General features: G+C 38.7%; 1 protein-coding gene across 1 annotated transcript in view; it reads left to right on the top strand.

Annotated features, from left to right (window-relative positions):
- Positions 1-25,283, top strand: part of LOC140646421 (FRAS1-related extracellular matrix protein 2-like) — a 31,681-nt gene extending 6,398 nt beyond the window's left edge. The window contains exons 5-12 of the mRNA XM_072850317.1: positions 8,235-8,427; positions 10,792-10,896; positions 12,057-12,184; positions 12,273-12,407; positions 17,206-17,332; positions 18,731-18,918; positions 19,824-19,970; positions 21,589-25,283. Of these exons, the coding sequence (XP_072706418.1) occupies positions 8,235-8,427; positions 10,792-10,896; positions 12,057-12,184; positions 12,273-12,407; positions 17,206-17,332; positions 18,731-18,918; positions 19,824-19,970; positions 21,589-22,101 (1,536 nt within the window). The 3' untranslated portion in view covers positions 22,102-25,283. The remainder of the gene's footprint in view (positions 1-8,234; positions 8,428-10,791; positions 10,897-12,056; positions 12,185-12,272; positions 12,408-17,205; positions 17,333-18,730; positions 18,919-19,823; positions 19,971-21,588) is intronic.
- The last annotated feature ends 569 nt before the right edge of the window (positions 25,284-25,852 follow it).

The following is a 25,852-nucleotide window of genomic DNA, read 5'->3' as shown; positions in this document are numbered from 1 at the left end:
ATATAGATACCTAATCAGATAAGCTGATTTTTCTCTTTTTTCTTTTTATACTTACATGCCTAAAGTCCACCTTACTCTGTGGGTGTCTGCAGGTGATCATACAGTCAGTTTGCTGGACAATAAATTGCACCAGGCTTTCTTTAGCCCTTGGTTAACTTCCTAACATCCTGCCCCTTTTAACTAGAGATTATATACTCTGTAAAGTATAAGACCAGAACAAAATGGAGCTTCTGCCCTTCTTAGATACAAAGTCCTTGATGGATATGTCATCTCAGTGCTCTATCATCAGTTCTGGTTCCTTATCTGTTACAGAGACCAGTTCAAGGTCTGCCTTGATGTTGGAAGCTCACTGTTGGTGCATCTGCTTGGGGTTGCCGCTCTGCTACAAGCAGATCCTCCTACAGGTACATTCCACTGGAACGATGAACCTGTCAGAGGAAAGGGGAAGTCATGCAGGTGTGGGATGTAAACCTTTCACATTCCCACAAGATAAAAATGACAGCAGTCTTCACTGTTCTTAGAATTATTTGATTTCTTCAACTCATCATTCCTTTGACTATCTCCTTATGCCCATGCAATATGCAACCATATATTCATATTTCCTACACAACACAATCATAAGCACATAAGCACACACAGCTGCCAAGCAGCTGTAACTCGGATCCGGTGACCTATGCAAGCCACTTCTCCCATAGGGAAAAGGAAGGAAGACCTGGTATGAATCCTTGCCATTATAAATACTTTTGCGTCCTTTAGAGAAAAGGCTGAATAGCTGGTTTAGACAAATGTGTGTCTAAATAAAACCTATACATGTCTATATGCATATAAACAGAGGAGAAAATAAGCACCATTCCAATATTTTAGTAAATGAAAAGAGCCTGTATATTCAGTTGTGAAGGACATGCATAAATGGTAATGTGGCCAAGGAAGAGAGCTGTACTTGCTTTAAGCTCCAGAAGCATTATGTACTTTAGGTAAGATCCCACATTTAAGAGCAGAGAGGGATGAACATGAGCTATGAGAGCCATGAAACTGCAGCTGAAGCCATCCTTTAGTGCCTTGTAGGTTATGGCTAAAAGGTTACAGTGTGTTAAGTGAAATATCAAGCTGAATTACTTCTAGCAGTGAAGCATTGCCCCGCAGCCAGTATGCGCTTCACTGCCCTCCCTGTTTCCCCCACCTCCATTTAATTCTTCTCCAAGTTTGGTCTTTATCTTCACATGACCCCCTCCAGCTGAGAGGGGAGGCAGTCAGTGCCCTATCTCTGTGGTTGTCACTATTGTTGGTTTTTTCTCCTTCAGTGAACAATTAATAATCCTCCTCTGTGAGAGGAGAGCTGGCAGCTATGGTTTTCACCATGTTTTCTTAGCACACAAAGGAAGCTTAAGTTCTATTATACAGACAGAACAGATAAATAACAAAAACACTCTTACCACATCCTGCTACCACTGCAAATTTAATAGCTTGAATTTACCAGATATTTTAGCTAGAATTTTAAGCTCAAAATTCTGTTTCTTGATCCTAGCTCTCCAGTACCTGTACAGTCAAACAAAGGTAGCACTGTTGATTCAGAGAGAGAGATTTCACAAAAGCAACTAGCAATATCTTGCGTGATATGGACTTTCACTTTATGGGAGCTCCTCCTATGGTAGGGGAAGAAGATGAGCTTCAGTCAGCAAGAAGTGAGGTGGGAGACCTGCAGCTGGTGTAGTTCTTCTGGCAGTGCTTCTAGTGTTTGCTTCAGGCTGCAGCTGTCTTAGCCAGTTCCCATGAACTCATGAACTGTCATAATACATACAGAGAAGGTCTTAGTTTTCTTTTTTTTTTTTCCTTTCAGACGTTTTCCTTGTGACCCATTCTCTTTCTCAATTACTCTGTGAATGAGCAAACCCTGCATGAGTTAGGTGCAGCACTCCTTTCAGTATACAGCTTGATGCTTTGTTCCTGGGGTCTGCCCATATTCACCACATCTGAAAAGTCAGACATTTATGTATCTAAATATGGATTTAGATGTGCAGCTTAAGGAACTTATATTTAAAAATAAAGACTCCTCTTTAAATTGAGCTAATTCACTTGGATGATAGTTCTGTTCTGGTTAAAGTTAAGGTCAGCTTTGATGATTAGCAGCAACAGTTTTATTTTGGACAAGCTGCAGGCACAGCCTAAAATTCAGTGTCTGTCTTTGGATATGTATAGGCCTTAAAAATGTGTAACTCATCTATCTGAGGACTGTCTTCCTGTATTTTCAAGTAATTAATAAAGGTTGGACTTTACTTCATGGGGATGTTGTGAGAGTCAAGTACTAAAGACATCTCACGTTCTCAAGACGCAGGTGCTAGAACAATGACAGATATTCATGAAAGGAAGTTAAAAAATGAAACAGTGAAAGCCAAGCAAGTGACTATCCTTTAATAAAGTATATATTGAAGTGTTGGCCTAGACTTATGTGATAGAGTGTAAAGTATCATTTGATCGATTTTCCTACTGTTATAACTGTTTGCTGTAGCCAGACAATTTGGCATCTAAAGCCTTCTGTGTGGTTCTGGCCAAGTATTTATATGTGGATGTTGCTTTCCCTAGTCCCAGTCCATTGCCAGACTTGACATAGGGAAGCAAGGAAATTACCATTCAAACAAATTTTATTAACAACAACTAGTTAAGCAAGTCTTTGATAGAAACAAGAAGGTGAACAACATATATTAAAATACTTGAACGTACAGATTGATACCTTGAAGCCACTGTAAGTGAGTACAGCTGAGCAGTTTGTTTTGTTCTCTAACAAAACCAGTTATTTCTGGCCAAAACTGAAAATGTCTCTCTTCCAATATGTTCAGTTAACATTTACGCTACACATGTTATGGCACTGAGTGTTTGAAAATCCCATCTGAAAACAGATTTTAAAATCACTAATGTATTGCCGCAGCTTATATGAGGCAGCTTGCAGAGGTTTTTTATTACATAGAAACAGTATATTTACAGCTTTACTAGTTCTAGTTTTACCAAAATCATACTTTAAGGGGAAAAGTCAGCTCTTCTGAAAATCTCACAAGATGCTGTAAAATGCAAATAGACAGAAATGTCTATCTTCAGAATTTTATGTTCAGTTCAGCCATCACAGTCAAGTTTAAGAAAACCCCTCAATTTGTATTCCCTTGACATGGAAGCTCACTAACAGTCAAACCTTTTTTTCTCCAGCTGCAAACACATGCATTTAGTAAGAGCTGTGAAGAAAAAACTCTACTATAAAGTTAGTACGCCAGCTGTGTAACAAAGTCAGAGGTTAAATTTTTCAAGGAGCTGGCATTTCAAGGCTGTATTGCATTCTCCTCTCCATTCAGACTTCTTTAAACAAACCTGCTTTGTATTTCACCTGTGACCTACCTGGCTGCGTGCCTTCTTGGGGCCAAATCTTAGCTCTACCGTATTGGTATTGTGTAAACAGTTAATTGATAACATTGTTAAGCTTGTATGACTCAAATTCATAGACACAGCAAGTCAATGCAATAGAAAATGAGGCCTAGGGTAATATGGAGGACAAAAATACAATTTTAATGAAAAGTTTGTTTCACTGTGATATACAATATAAAACATGAACTTCTGTTATTTCTAATTTCTAATTCTGATTTTATCAGTACTAGCAGTGCACGCGTACTGCCAAGTTCTGGCCTCTGGAAATGTAAGCCAGATAAATAAAACACAATATAAATGTAGAACAGAGTCCATGCCCCAAAGCCTTAACTGAAAATATTTCTTGTTGTAAATATTCTCAGTTGTTACATGACAGATTCTCAAACTAATTATGGTTTTTTACTTAATGAAGTTTGACAGTTTGCACCAGAAAGGAGAACAAAAGAAGAACACCTGTAGAAACTCCCATTAATATTTCCTAAGTCTTAAATGGGAATTGTCAGTATTCAAAAATAGACCTTATGCTCTGTGATAATTTATCTTGCAAAGAAAATGTATGAAACTCTACTTCTTATATCAATGTCCAGTATAAATTATGTTCTTCCCTCACACACATGAATTTCGAGATGCACTATTTGAATGATTTGTGATCTACATTTTTTCAGATATTAACTGTAAGAGTCTGTTCCCTGCTTGGAACAATTTTTGTCTTCTATCTTCTCAGGTTAGCCAGCCCTGGCATTGTCACAGAGTATTAGACACAATTTCCCCAATTCAGCTGAGGTGTAGCTGTAGTCTGTATTTCTCTCCTGGTATCACAAAGCTAAAAGTCACACCCACTTACTGTTGTTTAAAATTAATGTTAATTAATATAATTTTGTCAGTACAACTGCTAAAATCTCCTGTGCATAGGATGCATAGATACTTAATGCACCTGTTCGGTCTCTCCACAGCAGTTAAGCTGATCCTACGCTTACACAGCTCTAAGTTACCATTTTGGTTTCATCAGTGTCACATTGAGATAAAATATGAACAGCTGGCTACTTTCAATAGGCTTTGCAGGCAGTGCTGGGAAATAAAGATAACTCAATGGAAAGAATGTTTTCTCATGTTTGCCTAAATGGCGTTAGTAAGAGGGCTAGAGAAGTAAGACTCCCATCTGTGTAACACATTCCATCGATTCATTTGCTGGGGGGGCCTGCTCACTTATCCTGACATAGTTTTCCTCTGCAGTTAATTTTCTCTATTTTATTTTTATTATATCAAAAAGATCCTCTGTATTTCATATAGCATGTCTTGAGATTTTTCTTTTCTGCCTACTGAAGAGTAGTTTTCCCTTTGTGGCATTTTTCTTTACAGCAAGAAATGAGAGGGCCTTTTAAGTTTTTATTTACTGTTAGGAGAGAGAGAACTATTTATTCAGTAATTCTCTGGCTGTCAGTATTGTATGTTTTCCTCCACACCTGCAAATCCACGAGTGCCTGAAGAAGGGTTTGTGTGCATAAAAACTCAATCAGCTGGTTTAGCAAGAACTCCTTCCTCTGCCTACATGCCATGAATCACACATAAGGGCAGCTATGCTGCTGGAAGCACACTGACATTCATAAGTACATGAATAAATTCCCAGGATAGGGCAAGCAGCCCTGCTGCCCAGACATCTCTTATGGGTTTTGCTAAAAGAGAAGAACCTTCTAAATTCTAGGGTCCTAGAAATGGAGACAATTCTTTGGCACCATGGTTTCAGATTTTCCCACAGAGTGGTGGTAATGTATGGCAAAGGAGCAGACTTGCCCCAGAAGGGATCCTACTGCTAGATTTCCACCAGTACAAATGAGTTGAGCTCACTAACACTATGCTCGCATTGAATGGAGGCAAGAAAACCCTAAAATGTGGCTTAGAAACCCCATTAATGGATTGCTTTCCGTACAGTGTTCGTGAAGAGCTGATGATACCTTGTACTTGAAAATCAAGAAAAGCTTTGAAAGAAGGTGGCATGAGGTGGCATAAGATACTGAGCTAGAAGGGGTTTTCTGGATGACTCTGTCCAGGCCACTGCCTTAACTCTCGATATAATGTGCTTCCAACATTAGTAAACTTAATCTAAAAACTAATAGGATTTCATGGCCTCACTATTCTTGTTTAATGCCACCACACTGAGGGCTAGAAATTCTTCTGATTTCTGGGCTGTATTTGTCATGGCCATCTTATGCCTGTTTGTTCCCATGTCAGCACCATCTTTCATCATCAGTGGACCTCCTACGCTGTTCATCTCCTGACATGTATAGACAGCATTCTTACTCCCTCTCAGCCTTTGTTGTACTAGGCTAAACAACCCAGCTATTTTAGTCTCTTCTTATCAGATAGTTTTGCCATTCCTGTGATTATGTTGATTTCTTTTCCTAGTCTACAATGCAAATTAAGCTTTTTCAAGCATGGGTGATCAAAGCTGTTCCAGATAAGCTCTCACTAGTGCTCTGTATAATGGCATGCATGCTTCTAATTTCCACCCCATTCCTCAGTTTATCTTAGGATCATATCACATGGGGAGGGTAGGAAGGTCATAGTTATGATGTGATCAACTCACATACCAATTTTTTTTTCCCTTCTATTGTTTCTAATCAATGTCTTTCATTTCTACCAGAAATGCCTGTCACTAGTTTCTATTACCTTATACTTTATGCTATAAAATTTAATCTCACTTCTATTATTCTAGTCCTCAAAGTCATTAAATTCTCCCTGTGTGATATTCCAGTCCTCCTCTACATTATCCTTAAGCATTATGTATGCTTCTTTTCAAGAGGATAATGTACATATATTAAATCTTCTTCCACATAACTTTGTCTCTTCCTCATAAGCAAACTGAATTTCAGATCTTTGACTTCAATGTCTAATTCTTACTGTACAACATGCAGATATAGAACAAAAACACACAGAGAAAAGCCAACACAGTGTGTCTGGGATGACTTTTCAATAGTAACACATTTGTTTTACTACCAAATGTATTCAGTTCTTGATACTGTACCAGGAAATGACAGATGTTCGAGGTCTCTCCTGAATTAGAGGCAAACCATGGTGCACTGTAGAGTTGCATCATAGCTATATTTTTTTTGATAGAAGTGAGAATTCTGTGTTGTTATTTGCAACAATTTATCAAATCCATGTCTGTAATAATTGCTCAGATATCCATGCAGGTATCCCAAAGATAAACTTGCAACTTAAATAGGACTAATGAGTACTATTTTTGTCTAACTTCGATTTGTCATCCAATACATATAGACAAGAAAACCCTTTTTTTGTTTCAAATAGGAGTTCTTGACTGTGTTTATGTAAAACCAACAAAGCAGCATTAATATATAATAATCTATAACTGTAGCTTCTCATATTATCTACCAGGCTGCTTTACTGCATGGTACTGTGTGTTTCCAGACTACTACTGTCTAAATGCTAGCACATTTTGTGGAACGATGCAAACACTGTAAGCAGAAAGGGGTTTGGTAGCATGGTGTGTAGATCAAGGAGTGTCACGCGTGAAAGTGAGTTGTGGCAACTACTAACATTTGCCATAATTAACTCCTTAATTAGTTCAGAGTATTTAGTCAGTGCAGGCAGTAAATTTGTGGTTTCACAGTATTACTAAAAGTTTTGTCTGGCGTTTGGAAATGTAAAGCAGCTGTAAGGTAATGGACATTCAGCCCCCTGACATGCCACTGGGTGAACCCAGAAACAGTTTGATTTTTACACAGCTTGTAATGTTGGGGTTCTTTAATAGTGCAAAACACTCTTTAGAAGCTTGTTAGGTAATCACTCCAGGGAAATGTTCAGATATACAAATTTACATATGGAATTTCTACTGGAAGTAAATGAGAGTTCAACACCATTTATACCTTTGAAAAGTTTCCCACTGGGAGATGATCTCAATGCCTTTCCTTCTGTGTCTTTCTAAGAAAATCCAGAATTTTCTAAAAGGATCTGGATTGCACATTTCTAATGAGAGGTAAATGTGAATGAAAAAGTATTTGTAACAAAACATAAATGCAAAGTCTCTACAGAAAGGTTTGGATTCATGTATCATGTAAGAGCTATCGTCAGAGGTCACAGTTTACTGACACTGTTCTTCTTGCCTTTTTTCATAAAAATATAGATAAAGAACGTGTAATTCTCTGATAATAATGAAATACAGTGCTATTATTTTGTACGATATACGCATAAAGGGTCTGTTTATAAATCTGTATCAACTTGCATACTATTTTTAGTTCTTCCAGGCAGTGATAAACAGTATGATTTGTGTGTTTGCATGCAGTATGTTAGCTACTATCTATGCACAAAGGAAGAAATAGTTCCAGAGATAAGTGCAGACCAAGGACTCAGTCTTGCAATGACGTCTGAGCAAATTCAGGGTCTTCCAGAAGAGCTTCTCAGAGGATAGTAACATAAGAATGTAAGCAAAAGAGTTGGTTAAGGCACAAGGATAGAGCAAATGCAAAAGGATATTTGAAACATTTCTAAAGCCTTCATTTGTAGCCATGTTGTTTATGTACTTAAAAAACCTAAACAAAAATTATGAGTCAAAAAGAGGGATTTATGTTTTATCAGAACAGATATTCAGTTTGAAATACAAAAATGGAACTTGAAGGGATGTAAGCTCAGCTGAAATCCATTGAAATGTAGTGTTTTGCACTTCATCTGTAATTTGCAAAATGAGAGAATTTGATTCAGTCACAGTGTTTACTTCAAGTTCTGTCTTCTCTTTGTCTTGCATTCGGATTACCTGTGCAATGCTGGCTTTCATGAGCACTAACCTAAATAAATAATTTTCCTTTTTATAGGTTCTCAACCTAGTACAGTCCTATGTCACGCTGAGAGTCCCCTTGTACGTCTCTTACGTTTTCCACTCTCCGGTGGGCGTAGGAGGCTGGCAGCATTTCGACCTGCAGTCAGAGCTCCGGCTGACTTTTGTGTATGACACTGCCATCCTGTGGAAGGATGGGATCGGTAGCCCACCTGAAGCAGAGCTCCAAGGTGGGTGTTGGATTTCTTTGCATCGAACTCATGTTCTGTTAGTAAGAGTGTAATTTGCACACAGTAGGATGATTTTTCAATCGTTCTAATACCAAAAAAAAAAAAAAAAGTATATCATTTATTATCAGTTGCAAACAATCTGTCATTTCCTAGCACTCATAGTGCTCTGCTGGGGTGTTTATGAAAACCATGTAAAGTTGACATCAGTTCTTTTATTGTAAAGAAAGATAATTGTCTTGTTATGTTTTAAGTACACATGCAAAAATTAACACATTTATTTCTACTCAGAACCTCGAGGTTCACTATGTATTCATATTCTGTTACCACACAAGATGTTTGCACTTTAATGAAAAAAATCGAAACCTTTCTGTGATATCTCTTTTTTCTGGCCATGAATGTACAGTTCAGAAACTTTTGATATTTTGAAAACATTGTGATTAATTGTGAAACATTCAAAAGACACAGAAATATACAATGGGTATAATAGCCTGTCCTATGTGTTAGAGTACTAAACTGTGAAACATTCTTTAAATGTGATAGATACTGTCAATAAATGTTTGTGACTATAATTAGTCAACAAATCAAACTCTATCATTACAGAATTTATCTTTGCAAAAAGTTAATTTATTTTTTAAAAATAGTTACATACAGATATCTGTGAAAGATTAAAATGTATAGTTACACCTATATGCTGCTTTGTTCTATTTATGCATATTTACTTAGTATTTCCCAGCATTAAGCTTCAGGTGTTCTGTATCTGTCTCAACCTAAGGTAGAATACAGGCGTCAGCTATTATTATGTATGTACACTTACACAATTTCAGGACTCCAGTGAACATGAAACTATTTTTTGTTTCTGCAAACTCTATATATGAACTACAGAAGTCATTGCAATGCAATTTCTGTCCTTATGTTAAGAGCAGGAAATGAGGAGCGGCAAGGGGAATCTACAGTGCATGAAGAATGAAGCACATGTCATGCCATGCCTAAAGAATAAGCCACATGCCACAAATCATATGATGTACTAGTCACTGAATAACAACCAGATCTAATCCTCAGTCTCAGCAGTTACGTGGCACATCTATGCCACCTTCTTCTTGTCTTTGGTGCTTTAATTTTTTATTTCTCTGTTTAAGAAGCTGATGGCCAGGTCTTTGGAGATGCTGAACATTGACAGCTCCCTTTGAAAACAGCCAGCACAAAACACATGATAAACACAGTGAGGTAGTGGAGGGTAGACCCCCAACATATGCCAATCTAATTTGGGCAGTATTTTCTCACTCCACAGCCTTGCACAATGAGCAGCTGTTTTTCTGGGCAGGGAGAGGTTAACTAGTTTGCAGTTTATTTCCATACCTCTGGATACATATAATCGTTCTACATAAATTCTATGTAAGACTGTAAAGCAGTCAAGGTCTTCTAAAGCCATAATTCATGCATATATATATATTTCTAATGTACCAATAAATATGATTGGGACAAGTGATTTTGTACAGGTGGTGTACATTCACATTGGTGAGTGTGTTAGGTTTCCGACACATTCATGGAGGAACATTCCTGTTTCCTTCTTGCTCCTAGAAAGCAGAATGGTGGCACATCAGTGGCTCTTTGTAAGGGAGCACTGGAGGAAATGCCTGAACTCTGAAGCTTTGCAGATCTCTAGAGAAAAAGGGGCTTGGCTGCAAGCTACAGCAATAAACCATTTCTGACATATAAACAAGACCTTGTAATCTGAAATTAGGAAACATTAGGCCTATGTTTTGGGCCAGATTCATACCAGAAATCACCAGCAATGCAAAGCCTGTCAGAATGAGTTTCACAGATTCAAGCTCCCTCAAGCAGATTGCCATGGAAGCCACAAATAACTGCTACAACTAAATGCTGGTGGGTGCTGCCTTGGGACAACAGATAGGGAGGCGCTGATAAAGAGTTTCTCTGAAGCAGCTTTCATTGGTAGGAGTCAGCTTGAATACCTGGTGAAAACAAAAGTATTCTTCCTTCTGTAGAACCCCGTGGCAGATGACCATGCTGTTGCCTGAACACAAGCACAGATTGTGCTGTGGACTTTCCTCAGCCTACTAGAGCGGCTGTGTGTGTCCATGATAACATGTAAAATCATGATGTTGCAGGGAAGTTCTGTATGTGCTTTGGAAAGCTGAAGCACTGTGAAAACTCCAGGCCCCACTGTGTAAATTCTTGTTTGAGAAGAATCTTGAGTCAACCCAAAAGGTACAAGCAGGCCCCCCTCCCAAACAACTGACATGACAAGGGGAAATGAAAGAGTAGGGCTGGTGTATCATAGGAGTGTGATTTATTTGTCATCTGCAAGTGGAATAAACCTTGTGAATTGGCTTCTGCTGCCAGGTTCCCTGTACCCAACCAGCATGCGTATTAGTGAAGAGGGGCGCTTGGTTGTCAACTTCAAGACTGAAGCCCGGTTTCATGGTCTGTTTGTGATGTCCCATCCTGGTAAGCTTAATCTACACTTTAGCAGTACTATAAAAACAAAGACACCCCTCCCAAATTTTATACTATTAATTTTTCTTACTTCTGCTACTGATATCTGAATTTTTTATGTACTGCGCTCTTCAGATAACAATTTTTCCTCTACTTGGGATTTCTCACTTGTCATTGATGACTGTATTCAGATTGTCAAACTTAATGAAATATGCATGAATCTGATGGAAAGCAGATAGTTTCACTTGACCAAGAGCCTGATTTATGAAAGATGAAGTTCTAGGCCATTCTGTCCACTAGGGATCTATAAATATATGGTTTTTAATCCAAAAGCTATGATTAGCTATTTACTTATGTTGCCATAGGAACGTAGACAGCATTAAAATGTCTTTTCTAACTTGAAGCCTTTCTAGGTTATTTAGACCTTTTTCAGAGATTAAGAAAAGGTCTTGTATGAGCATTGTATCACTCTGTTAATAAAACATTCTCATTAGTCATTGCTGAGGACCTGATCCTGCAATTTAATCTGTTTAAACCCCACTGCCTTTATTCAGAATAATCACAGGTGTAAGACTCTGTCTACAGACATAAATCTGAGCATGAATGCTGGCCATGGAAAAGATTATCTTACTAAATTAAATCTGCTGAACAATAATGAGAAGGGAAAAAATCATTTTAAGAAATATCTTTTAGTTTAACTCAGTTTTATTAACCTATAAAACTCCTTCATAGTGCTGCTACTTTTTATCAGCTGTCCTCTAGCATGTTAGGTTTTGCCTATCAGGCAGAGCCGAAAGAGTTACATTGCTAAGAGAAATTATTTTGTGTTCCCTGGGCTGACATTCCAAGTTTACAACAGGAGGGATTATAGATCTTTGCCATTCCACTCTCACTGTTTTGCCTGTCTGTTAAATTTAATCTTCATACAGTTCTGGTAGTATAGCCCAAAAGCAACGGTTTAATAGACACTTGAACAAGAATCAAGGGGGCCCAGCTGTCTTGACTGTAATTGATTTTGTTTGATTTTCAGTTAATAAAACCCAGTGCCCTGTAAAACTATTAGCATCAACTATGGCATTATGGTCTATGAATTACTGGGAATGTTTTTCAGGCTCTGCGAGTTTGCAGTGAAACACTAAAGGTGACAAATCTGTCTCTTGGCATGTTTCTAGCTTCATCTCTAACTTCCATGGTTATGTCAGCTGATCACCCGGGCCTGACATTTAGCCTCAGCCTCATCCGAAGTGAGCCAACATACAACCAGCCAGTACAGCAGTGGAGCTTTGTTTCAGATTTTGCGGTAAAACCTCAGCCTTACTGTGTCTTCTGTTGCTCTAGCCTGTTAGTTAGGATGTTGGTGGAACAGCTCTCTCTTGCTCTCTCTTCAGGTTAGAGACTATTCTGGAACGTACACCGTGAAGCTGATAGCTTGTACCACTGCTCCACATCAGGAGTACAGCCTACCAGTGATCTGCAATCCTAGAGAGCCGATCACATTTGATCTGGATATCCGATTCCAGCAGGTACCACTCCAATGATACCTTCATCATGTTTCCTTTTTAGTTTGATTCCCAAATTGCCTTTGTTGGTCTTGTAATGATACTGCTAGAAACTGAATTTACTTGCTTATAAACAAACCAATTCCTAAATTGGTGGGACAGCACATACTCCTCTCCTGTTATTTAACCAGTTTTACCCAACTGGGAAAGGCTAATGTAGGAGCACAAATGGTTTTTTGTCCTCAATGCATGGCCAATCTTTGATAGCCAATAGGAAGCTCATTGGCATTGGTTTGGGGGATAGTTACTGTGGTATGAACTAACCTTTGGGAATTCTTTACTTGTCTGTTGGCTTTTGTGTGAAATAGTTTTACCCGATATAAAAAATATAAAAACTATTGTCAGAAGGTTTTCATCTGACACAAAGATCAGAGCTAGGTCTCTGGTATTAAAAGTGGGACCTCCAGAGAAAGATTCATTCAGTCCTAAGGTAGGACTTCCTTCACTGACTATAGAGGAAGTGTAGATAGCCAACACTGGATGCTTAGCTTTAAGACTCATGAAAGTGAGTGAGACAAATCCCACCCATAGCAACATGGATCATATGGTAACACGGGAACAGGCAAACAGCATACCTTTCACAAAGCCCAGCTGTAAAGCTCTGTAGCTGGGAACAAAATATGGAGAAATGGACTCTGCTGTAGAAAGCATTGGCTGAAAAACATCTGGGGGTCATGGTGGATGGTTAACACAACATAAACTGCCAGTTTACAGTGTTATCAAGAGGGCTAGCATGACCTTGGGATGTGTAAGGAGGAAGTTATATCATTTCTGTTATTTGGAGCCAATACAGCTAATACTGGAACAGTGTGACTGTGGTTTCATGCTCATTAATAGTATAGATGTATGCTATTAAATCGTCTTACAGTATAAATCCGATCCGGATCAGTCAGGGATACACAATCACTTTTCTGTTGAATTAGACAAGGTACACAAGTGAATGTATGCAGTCTTTATGCTTTCATTTGGCATTATACCAGCTATGGGAGAACAGATGATTCCTGATATGGCATTAAGTCCTGGCGAAGCAGACAGATGATACATGATCTGACATGAAACCTGCCTTCTCAGAGTTAACCAGCAAAACATTTTGAAAAAGTTTGAATGGAGGGGGTGAGGAGAATTTATACTAGTTCAGCACTTCAGCTTTTGTCTGGCATTTCTAATCTGCTTCTAGGAACTCTAAAGCAATTCACAGCAATACTAAACCACAGCTTGTGTCTGGTCCTAGTATAAACAAGAAGATGCTGATAATTCAAAGAAAATTCAAAAGAGTTGCAAAAATCATTCAAAATGGGCAAAGTAGCCTAGGGAGAGACCTAACTCTTACCTGGAATAAGCCTATGACTAAGAACTAAGAACTATGACTAAGATGAAGAACTGCCTTGGAATAAATAAATGGATACTATAGGAGACATTAGATCAGATAAAGCTTTAATAATACAATATATGGAAGTTTCAGGTACATCAATTCAAAACAGGGATAAGGTGCAAAATTGCAACAGTGTCCTGCCACAGGACTGTGGCCAGTTAGTCCTCCATCACCAGCAATTTTCCAACCAAGACCAGCTCTTTTTCTTGAGATACTCAGTAAAAGGAATTCAAGAAATTCTGTGGCCCATGATATTGTTCCCTTTGATCATAGACTGAAAGACTATGTGGACTTAAAGCAGGTCCCAAAAAAGCAGCAATTAGCAGCAGTACGGTAACACAAATTCAGTAAGCAGTATCTAGCACTTTACCTCTAAGATTTTCTAGTCATTCTGCAAAACTGAATAAGCATTGGTATCCATTGTTTCAGAAATAAGAAACAAAAGACAGAGAAGTGAGCATGAAAGGTCAGACTGTGACACTGGTCCTTAGACTAGGAAACACCTGATACCTTGCACAGGCCCACTGCATCCAGTGCTGGGGTCCCCAGTGCAAGAAAGACATGGACCTGTTAGAGTGGATCCAGAGGAGGCCCACAAAATGGTCAGAGGGCTGGAACACCTCTCCTGTGAAGGAAGGCTGAGAGAGTTGGGGTTGTTCAGTCTGGAGAAGAGAATGAGCCAAGGAGACCTTATTGCAGCCTCCCAATATATAACAGGGGCTTATAAGAAGGACAGAGAGAGACCTTTTACCCAGGGCTGTAGTGACAGGACAAGGGGCAACTGAAAGAGGGTAGATTTAGATTGGACATAAGGAAGACATTTTTTACAATGAGGGTGGTGAGACACTTGAACAAGTTGCCCAGAGAAGTTGTGGATGCCCCCTCCCTGGAAGTGTTCAAGGTTAGGCTGGATGGGGCTTTGAGCAGCCTGATCTAGTGGAAGACATCCCTGCCCATGACAGGGGTGATGGGCTAGATGATCTTTAAAGGTCCCTTCCAATCCAAACCATTCTATGATTCTATGAAGTCAGTGAATGCAGGTGTCACAACTGGACCAAAATGGCTTTGACTGTAAAATCTAAGGATGAAATGATGGGGCAGAGAGTTGTTTCTCCCAATTCTTAGTCTAGTGCTCCAGCTGCTGTACTGAATGATCTTCTTGGGCTTTTTAATATGAGGCTTTTCATTTTCCTGGAAACGTTTTGTTCTAATTTCCTTCACAATTGTTTCCACTGTTCACAAGTGAGGGAGCATTTTAAGAATCAAACATCAAGAAGACAACATATTTGGTGTATCCCCTCTGGAGATTTTGATTCAACATTTCCTTCTTTAACATGTATCTGCCCATCTCCTTTTTCCTCTCTCTGTGGCCCCTGGAGAGGGAAGCAGGTAGCCTGGAACACTAGTGAGGATTGTATTACCACTGTCTCACTCTGGGATTTCCTGAATATGAACAGCATTCAGCCTCCAAGCTCTGCTTTATCCCAGTCCTTTCAGCATCTCCTTTCCTTAAATGTGCATACTATTTCCTGACAGAAGCACTTCCATAATCAGGATACTTGCTGCCCTGGGATGGACCAATCTCAAGAGCTTTCTGCTTCTTGAGGTACCAAGTATCTCATGGGCTTTGGTCCCATGGAGGTGGGGATGTCTACCATGAATGATCTGTATTGTCCCCAAATCATCCATATGCAGAGTTGTTGGGCATGGCAAATAGGCATAATAAACTGGCAGTACTCTTCTCACTCAGAGTGAGAAGAGATTATTTTTTAAGAACTCTTGTTTAAAATGCCTCAAATGCACATGAAAATAATTACATTTAAACTACTGTCATCAATAACAGCTATGTGTCAGCCACTGGCAGCACTGAGACTTACACATAAAACTGAAATAAAATAGTAACTTAAAATAGGATGCCTAAGAGATGTATTCATAGCTATATGCATAGTAATTACCCAGGCCATTGCTCTTACCATTGTTGTAAACCCTGTGGCTGAAGTCCAGTGCCTTTAGCTGAATACACACTTCTTGTTTCCCATTCAGTGGACATTTACTCTGCCCAGGAAGAGATTGATGAGGCCATGCTTGATTCTCTTTCAGAACCACAGCTGGAAACCAGTTGTGCTAGTCAGGTATTTGAAGCTGTGGGACTGCAATCCAATAGCCTGAATCCCAGGCATTTAGAAGGAAGCATTCCAAGAGAAAGGAAATTATTTTTTTAATTCTTATTTCTGTGAAAAGGCTATGGGGCTAGGGTTCCTCTTTCTGAAGAGTAGCAGTGAGTTTATAAAAATATTTCAGCTATACATTCTTCTTGCCAAATCCTGTTGCTTTGATAGTTTTGGGACTCTATTGTGAAAAAGGTATTTGAAGAAGAATAAATGTGTTAGCTGTATAACTTGCAGCAGTAGTTCCTGTTGATATTGCTATATCTCATTCCATCAGCCCCTTGTCCGTGAGCCAGCAAGAATGTTTTCTTTTCTGTTTTCCTTCCTTCCTTTCCACACACATATACATATATATTCATAAATATACATATATATGTTAGCATTTTTTAATTTGTTTAGTGGCCTCTTGGTTTTGGGGGTGTTTTTTTGTTTTGTTTTTTTTAATGTGTTCATCTTCCACATTGTTTCCTCAGGTACACTGCATCTTTTTGAACTTTGGGCTCTCCCCAGTTCTTCTGTTCACTATATTCTTTCCCTTTTGTTATGCCATGTCCCTGTATAGTTTGCCTTCTAACTTATGTTATATGTCCCAATGAGAACCTAATGCTGATAGTATGGATTTATTTTATTCTTCTAATGTAGTCAAGGAAGAACCATAGATAACTGTGTCAAATATATAAAGATAAATACTAGCATAAAAAGATGTTCAGATGGTTTGGTGCATTTTCACATGCATGATCTGATATCCTGCAGCACATCAGGAGAACTGATAGTTGCAAATAAATCCTCAGCAATGTGTACTTTCAAATACTTGGCACAGGATCAGAAGCAGAGGTTGGACTTGGGTGTAAGAATGAAAGTGGGATAGAGAAAACAGGCTGTGATGAGTCAGAGACAAGTTATTGAGGGAAATATTTTCCTCATGTTACCCCCCACATAAGTTGCCTTAGGCACCTCCTTGGCTGGGATTTGGAAAAATGTGGTGGGAAGAAACTAACCTTGAATCCTACCAAATATCACAGAGGCAGATAATCCAAAGGTTGTACGCATGTAAAATATATAGCAATATATGTCTAGTACAAAGAAATCTTTTTGGTTAAACTGTGTTATTGCACGTAGATGTGCGGAGCTGATAAATAATGTACATTGGGAGAAGATCATGCTGTGTTTTAAGAGTCATTAAAGAATACTTGTTGAAGAGCCTTATGCTGTTGTGTTTTAGGTCAGTGACCCAGTGGCTGCTGAGTTCAGCTTGAACACCCAGATGTTTCTCCTCTCCAAAAAGACACTGTGGCTATCTGATGGTTCAATGGGCTTTGGGCAAGAAAGTGACGTTGCTTTCTCAGAAGGTATAATTGTGCACAGATCATGCACATTTAATATGTGTTCCACACTATCAGGATCCTGTTTCAGTCAAAACAAGATATGAGTAAGGGTTTGGGCTGTCTGCTTGTGTTCTTTTGCATTTGCTTTTCCTACCTGGCAGTTTACATTAGAGCTGTTGGCCAATCTGCACTGAAACTATTATGTCTGAGGGTTACAGTACTGGTGCCATTTCTCATAAGCTGAGCACTTTATAAACATTGGCTGATATTAAGAATGTTCCTAGTTGATAAGTGACTATTACACAGTCTTTTTGTTGTGGGTGAGTGTACTGGGTCTGGCTGGGATGGAGTTAACTTTCTTAATAGCAGCCACTATGGTGCCGTGCTTTGCATCTGTGGCTACAACAGTTGATAACAAGCCAACGTTTTGGCTACTACTGAACACTGCTTGCACAGCATCAAGCCTTTCTCCCTTCTACCTGTCCTCCACTGAGTAGGCTGGGAGTGGGAAGATGGAGTCAATTGATACATGTGTCAGTGGACCTAAGCAGTCACTTCATTCCTCTGCTTTCCTCATGTGCCTCTTTTGCCTATTTAGTAGAGTGCCAGCACCTTGAATACATGACTGTCTTTTGTGATGTATTTGCACAGTCTTTTGAACAGCAGGTATCTGGTCTCTCTCTCTCCAAGTCTACAGTTACTCCAAATTGTTGTAAAAGCAACGCAACATTTCTCCTTTCCTCCTCCAGATTCTCAACCTTCCTAATCACTTTCTGTCATCTGTACCTGACCACTGCACACAGTATACTTTTCTTGCCTGCGTAGCAATGGCTCAGGTTATTTGTACAGGCCTGGCAAGCATGTCTTATCTTAAACATTATCAGACAACTGCAATGCAATTACACAGTAGGGAGCCAAGTCTCAGAAAATGTCTCTGTGACTTTTCATAATGTTCATTTCACTTGTACGGTATGCCAGTCTGACCAAGTATAAGTAAGCTCTTATGCGGCCTGAACAGGATTCTATTGACATAAAAAAGAACATCTCTTCAACAAAGTGCATTGTCAGGAGGCCAAAACCTACACCCTGGTCTGGTGCAGAGGAGTGCATAATGTTTCTTTAGGTCAGTTTTTGAATGAAGAGCCCAGTATAGCCCAGAATTAAAGCAGCCCCGGAACTGGTTCAGATTATACCAATGGCAAATGGCCTCCTACTGCTATTGTGTGTCCCAGAGTGCACGGAAGAGTGTGCACTCTGATCACGGCCTTTGACAACCCCCTACAGAAGGTGGGTAGCAAGGTGTCTTTGGATATAGTCACATTACACTGCACTAAGCTTCTTGACTAGGCTTATTAACTTAGCCTCAGTACTGTGCTAAATGTTCCAGTGTAATAGGATGTGAACTATGTGCACTGTTTACAGGTGATATCATATATGGTCGGGTGATGGTGGATCCAGTGCAGAATTTGGGTGATTCCTTCTACTGTAGCATCGAGAAGGTTTTCCTGTGCACAGGAGCTGATGGATATGTACCCAAATATAATCCATCCAACACTGAATATGGGTGCCTTGCTGATTCTCCATCCCTTCTGTATAGGTTTAAGATTGTGGTAAGCGTTCTAATTCTGGGAGGATGCACATATATACTTGTAATTTTTTTTCTAACTTTTTTATCCAAAACCAACTGTTCTTTAAAATGTTCTTGATGGCACCAAATTTTTGACTTGAGCTCCAGGCTAACATGAAGGCAGTATCTTACCCTTTTGCCTCCTGGTTCTATTCTTAATCTTTCAGGGGACTCTCATCATTTAGAGTTTGACCTAAGTTAGAATCCCAAGATGGCCTTTTTCTCTGCATTGTCTGTATCCATTGACCATAGAAGGAGTCTTAGGAGACATGCAAGTCAAGGATTGGAATTTGCTTCATCTTTAGCCATCCAAAATTTAGTGTATAATGTAAAGTTAGTCATCCAGGTTGCCTCTGTAGTCAACAGGGAAAGAGAGGTGCCTCTAAAGCTGGCTTAGAATATCTGAGATAATATCTCAAAATAATTACAGTGTAAGCCTAGATGACTACAGACCTGATGCCCAACTTTTAGAGTGTTAACTTTAAGTAAGATGAGTATCTAATTATCTAAACTAACTTATATGAACATCTGTTAATAGAAATGAAAGGTAGCTTCTTTAAACTGGGAAATAGACTTCTTACTTTTATTTCAGACCACATTTGTGTATCTCTTTTACTTTAGAAATGTAGCTATGGTTGTTCTCTAGTGTTTCCCCCTTGTCTTTCAACAAAAAAGTCTTCAGGCAAGAGATTAAATAGAAGTTAGTACAAGTCAGATGTAACCACAACTGCTTCTCGTGTCTTTTCTCTTGATATCACACTGGATTGCATAAAACAGCATGTGTAAATTACACAATTGATACATTGCGTATAAATATTAGAACTGTTTTTCCTAGAAGAAATGAATCTGTGTTTTATAAACTTTTTTTTCCCCTCCATGACCATGTAGGACAAAGCTCAGCCGGAGACGCAAGCCACAAGCTTTGGAAATGTGCTTTTTAATGCAAAACTTGCAGTAGATGATCCTGAAGCAATTCCGTTAGTTAAACAGCCAGGGTCTGATGGATTTAAAGTAGACTCAACTCCTCTATTTCAGGTATGATTTCTAGGGCTTATTAGCAAGAGTATTGAACCAAGAAAGAAACGCTTGCACAAGAAGTGTTGTTAACTGCAAGTCATATTGAAGCCAATAGAAAGATTTATTCTGATTCCAGTGATAGTCAAACAGGATTATAAATGCTTACAATTTTCTAGATATAAAATACAGAGTACTTATTAAAAGATTTCTGTGGGGATACTATGCTTTTCTCTTGCTTAATTCCACAGTCTAACCAGAAATCATACAAATTATTCTTATGCATTTCTCAAGACAAAAAAATAAAAGAATCATAAGCATTTATAGTGAACTTAATCAAAATCTAGTTGATACCCAGCATTTTCTGTGCAATTCTTTCCTCTCAAACTTGCACATTGTGAAACATCTAAGCACTGGAAAGCCTAGAAATTGACAACTAAAGGGTGCAAGTACTTCTTAATTAAATAGAATCCTTCAGCTCTGTACATTCATCCCTTTGATCTATATAACCCAGCCGGGAGTTGTCTCTTCATTATTTGTCTCTTTAGTATTTGCAAAACTACATGCAAAACTCAAGTGTATAAATCAGTAGAAAAAATATTGAGGAGACTTTAATCCTACTCCTGGCTACTGCAGTATTAAAGATCCCATTGTAAGCAATGGAATATTTAAGAGAACAGCCTACTTACCAGTATAAAAAGGGTTTCATAATCTGCCCCCATGAAAATGAAATCTCATTTTTTATATGAAGAATCCATTTCCAATAATACAGATTTTTGGTCCTCATTCTGTCAAAAGAATGAGAATACAAAGAAACAACAGTATATCCTGAGAAAGACTTGGAAAAACAAGAGTAAAATAGAAAATGTGTTATTTTTCACAATAACAGAACTTGGCTGCAGCCACTGAAATTATCAGCCAGTAGCTTTAAGACAGTATTCAGACAATCCTACTGGACCTTGTGGAGGCCAAATTTATTATGTATCCAGAAAAGACAAGACAAATTCAAGGAAGATAGCATAATCTCACGCAGACTGCAGGGAATCACGCAATCACAGAACGGATGAGGTTGTCAGGGACCTCTGGAAATTGTCTGTTCCAACCCCCTGCTCAACGCAGGGTTGCCTAGAGCAAGTTGCCCAGAACTGTGTCCAGTTGGATTTTGAATATCTCCAAGGATGGAGACTCCACAGCCTCCCTGTTCTAACGTTCAACCATCCTCACAGTAAAAAATTGTTTTCTTATGTTAAGATGGAAATAGAGCCACAGCCAGGGCCTAGTCAGCTGGCAGGTTGGGCCTGGAACATCCTCTTCTGTGGCCTGTCTACAGCTGAGGCTCTTTGTATGGCCATTTATACTAACAATACCAAAAAAATGCCAAGGCTATGCTTCTTCATCCACACCTGATAGCCATAGAGTCTGGCCATGGAGACGAATGGAGACTACCCCCTCTTAAAATTTTGGCAGAAAACATGACTCCTGTGGCGCACATTGACACATAGTGGGAGGTTATCTGTGCATGATTTTGAAAGTACTTGTCCAGGCAATCAGTTCAGAACAGTGATTGATTTCCTCTGTGTATAGTGCTGTCCAGATTGTGTATGTGTGTGTTTAAATACAAAAAATTGTGTCTTTCTAGGTGTCTTTGGGTAGGGAGTGGTATGTCCATACGATTTACACTGTACGTTCAAAAGAGAATGCTAACCGCGGAATCGGCAAAAGAAGTGTGGAGCACCAGTATCACTCACTCTTTAGTGGTGGGAGCCCAGGAGCATCCACACAGAGACGTCAGAAGAGGGGAGTTGAGCAGGACCCAGAACTTGCAAAAGACATTGGAGTAGAAAACAACCGAGGAACAAACATACAGCACATAGCACTAGATCGCACCAGCAAGAAACAGGTTTCTCAAAGGGAGGTTGCAGTCAATGGCGTTCTCCCCAGGGAACTGAGTAACCAAAGTGCAGGGGTCAGCATAGTCACAATCATTGGCGGAGCTGCTGCCATCTTCCTTGCCATCTGCTTAATTGCAATCATCATTGTGCTGCTAAAATGGAAACAAAATTCTGAGAAGAAGGAAGCCACAAAAGAGTCGGGCAGCAATGAACCCATGATGCTACCATATAATTACACCAGCGACAGCTCAGAGGTTTGATTCCAAGACTGCAGGATTCAAGCCAGAGTCTCCAGAGTGCCTCAAAAAAAACTTGAACTGCACTTCGTTAGCAGCAGATCATGGTCACTCGTGAGGAGTAAAGAGTTCATGTACTTCTAGGTGTACTTGAAATTTTTTATCCTAAACTCTTGCTGCCATTATCAACAATAGAAGAATTCATACTGAATCTCCCACTTTGCACGAAAGGTAATCCTGAAGTCCCTATATCATGCACTAATCTTAAGCAGCAATTCAAGGAACTGCATTGTAAGGGAGAGATTTTTGTTTTGTTTTTGTATTTTCTGACATTTCAAAAAAGTAGAAGAAACTATCCAAAGGTGCTATATATCCTGTCTGCAATAAGAGAGGAAATCTGTTTCTTTGGAAACACAGAATACTTGAGAGGAGGAATCCTTACATTCTTCAGTTAAATTTTGTACTGTTTCTCACAAAGAACTCAATGTCTGCAATTAGTCTGAGAGGTGATGAAATGCCTTAGGCATGAATCCTCCCTCCTATAAGCTTTTGACTTCACTTAAACTTTACCAGTTATTTTTTATTTTTTTTTTTACTTATGTGTAACTGAACTTTTTCAAAAGACAGCTAGATTAGACAGCACAACATTATAAACAGTTGCATGTCACAGGATGCAATATATACTCTTTTCTGCAAATTCTTATTCAGCTATTTAATCTGAGAATTTTATTCCTTATTTATGTTTATACAAAGCCAAAGAATGCAACAAATCCAGAAAGAATTTGGTTTTCACAGAAACTGGACGCTTATGTCCTCTTAAGTTTATAATGGATCACGGAAGTGTCGTAAGGTAAATTGTATTTGTTAGTGCATATCCACTGCTGGGAAATGCAAGCATTAGTATTTCAGTACCTAGAGAAGATGATAGAGTTAGATTCAAAATGCAGAGGACAAGGTTCTGCCTGAACTGAGCCTAGGAATCATGATACTGAATCCAGCTTGTGATTGTCAGTTGCTATATTAAATGGCAACAAAGTGAAGAAAAAATTAGCATTTGATTGAATCAAGTAGTATTTATTACGGTATAGTCATAGCACGTCTTGACAAACGTGCTGGGTCATGGTTGGGCATTTTTTAACAAGTGAGTACTTTTGCAAGAGTAATTCTAGTTTTCTCTCAGCGTTCTTGATTTAGGTAACATGGCAGCATAATGTTCCACAGAAGTTTGGATCAGCAGTGTCCCATGTCAGTTCTTATTCAGACAGGACCTGTTTTGTCCCAAAGATACCCTGCCAAATGCTTGGCTATGAAAGCTATGCAACGTTCAGGACAGATTGTCCCATTTGTCACACTAGTTTTATATACAAGTAAGTCCTTTCAAGTCAATGGAGTTAAAGTATATAAACTATATAAAATCTGAATCAGGCTGTTGAGACTGTTGCTAAAATACCTGTTCCCTTCCACCATCTTGTGGTGGTGGGTGCAGGCAGCCCCCAAACTACCTTCAGCTACAATACACTTGGCATTTGGTATTCTGGGGACCATGCTGCAGAGATCTGAGTTAGCTGAGCAGGATCCAACTTGAAAGCAGCCTGGCTGCAAGCACACAATGCTGCCTCTGAACTAAAAAAATCCATCCAAAAGGCTTCCTGGCCTGGCTGTGGTGCTCTGTCAACACAGGTAGACCTAACCTAGTAATTCTGCAAAATTGTCCTCTGAGCCATAAAGACTCAGAAACATTGAGGTCTACTAGCCTAGAAACGTCTGTGCTATGATTCATGGTACAGTGTGAATATGCCCACGGAGGGACTCATGCTGATGTGTCTTGCTCTGGATTTATATTGTTATGACTTCACTCATTTAATAAGATTGCATCAGTTTTTCACCAAATGAATCAAGTCAGAATCTGTCCTACCTTTTCTAGGTTTTCTGAAGACTGTGATTCAGACTGCTTAATTGAAGGATGTTTGCAGCAACCTAAGGGTCAAACTCCATTACTAAAATCATGCAGTCATCTTTTATTTTAATTAATCCGAGTTCTAGCCTGAAACAATTATCCGCAAGATGTGCCCAGTGCATTGGACCTTTTCCCTAGTCACCTGACATTAATTTAGTCTTTTAATGAAGTTCCTGGTTTTGTGATCCATGTATTATGTGTGCAAGATTGATCAAAGACTTAACCCACAGATACTTTTTATATTTAGTTTAAGTTCACAGCTAAGTTGTGAATGTAACCTAAGATCAGATTTGCCTTTGTGCCTATACATGAAATCGCTATGGTAATGAGAAATGCAGAATTTGTCTCCTAGAACCTGCATGTTTGGATAATAGCAGTCAATGATTCTACAGTAAAATGGGGCACATGTAAATAATAGAACATTTTAATATTTATCAAATGCCCATTTTGTATAAGCAGAGAAGATCTTTTTAAAAATATATATATAAAATACAGAAATTAGGTGTTTATCAGTAGAGCTATTTTTCTGCTTTTGAATTTTAACAGACTGAAATATCATTAGAGTTGCTTGCAGGCAAAATCTTTTTTTAATTATTATTTTTTTATATAAAATCACATCAAAACCCATGTGTACTACAAGCCAAATATTTAGCCCGGTAAACAAATTGATCACTGCTTTCAATAGCACCTGATTACAACTCTGTAAAATGTTGAGGTTGATGGGGATTATCAGACTAATGTTTTTCTAACAATATATAAAATAATAGTGCAATCTGGTGATAGCAAAGAAAAACACAAAGCAAACACTGAAAAGCTGGACAAGCATGAGTAAGATTCATGAGTCAGATATCAAAGTCCTCTGCCTGGGAAAAAAATCCCAATGTTTTCAGTAAGGCCTGCCGGATTTGTCCCATTCTTAAGAAATTGGATTTCTTACAATTCAGTGAACTATAAATACATCTGTAACAGCATGCCTTTTTTATTATGGCTTCAAGGTTTTAGATTTTTGGAGGCTTATTAACATTTTCCCTTCTACTTAACAAGTGGCCTTGTTTATACTAACCTGAATAAGTGCCTCATTCCCAGTTATGTGCACAAATATGTTAATATTTATCTATCCATGCAATAAACTGAGTATATTTTATATATATATTTAATCTATTTCCAGATTTTGTATTCAATCCTCTTTTCCCTGGAGATGCTTATTCTGCTAGCAGTAATACCATTTGTTAAACCATTTATGCAATAATTCCTGTGTTTAAATTTGTTATCAAGCTGTCAAAAATCTTTCCATGCATATTTATTTGGAACAATTTTTTGCTTATGTCTATAGCTGTGATATTTGGCATTTGTATCAGGACAAAAATAAAAATACTTCTCTTTTGGTTACTCATCTAAAATTTGTATATGAATATCACACTGTGGAGAGGGGTCAGTAATGCAGTGTTAAGAAAAACTAATTTGTCACATTGATGGAAGAACATAAACTTACTACTGTGTTTGCAATAAATCTTGCTGCTTCGTTCCCGAACTGATTGTTTTCTGGTCATGATGTGTTCAGCACAGGGGTTGTTTTTTAATCATTGTGCTTGCACTCATGGCTCAAAGAGGGATTTTTCTTTCAATTCCAGAACATCAGAAATCTCTAGATATCTGCAAGTACTTTGTAGGTTGGATTGCCACGTTCCTTGTGTGCTGGCAGGGTTTATTGTGCTAGATTCATTGACAAGTGAAGGTGAGTCTGCAGGAAGCCATTCTCTTGTTCCTGCAGCACTGATGTTGCTGTCAGTTGTTTTTTGTGCCAGCTCATTAGATTTT

This window comes from Ciconia boyciana, chromosome 1, assembly GCF_034638445.1.
Source record: "Ciconia boyciana chromosome 1, ASM3463844v1, whole genome shotgun sequence".
Classification (NCBI taxonomy): Eukaryota; Metazoa; Chordata; class Aves; order Ciconiiformes; family Ciconiidae; genus Ciconia; species Ciconia boyciana.
Note: the sequence above shows the minus strand (reverse complement) of the source record. Positions and strands in the feature narration are given on the sequence as shown.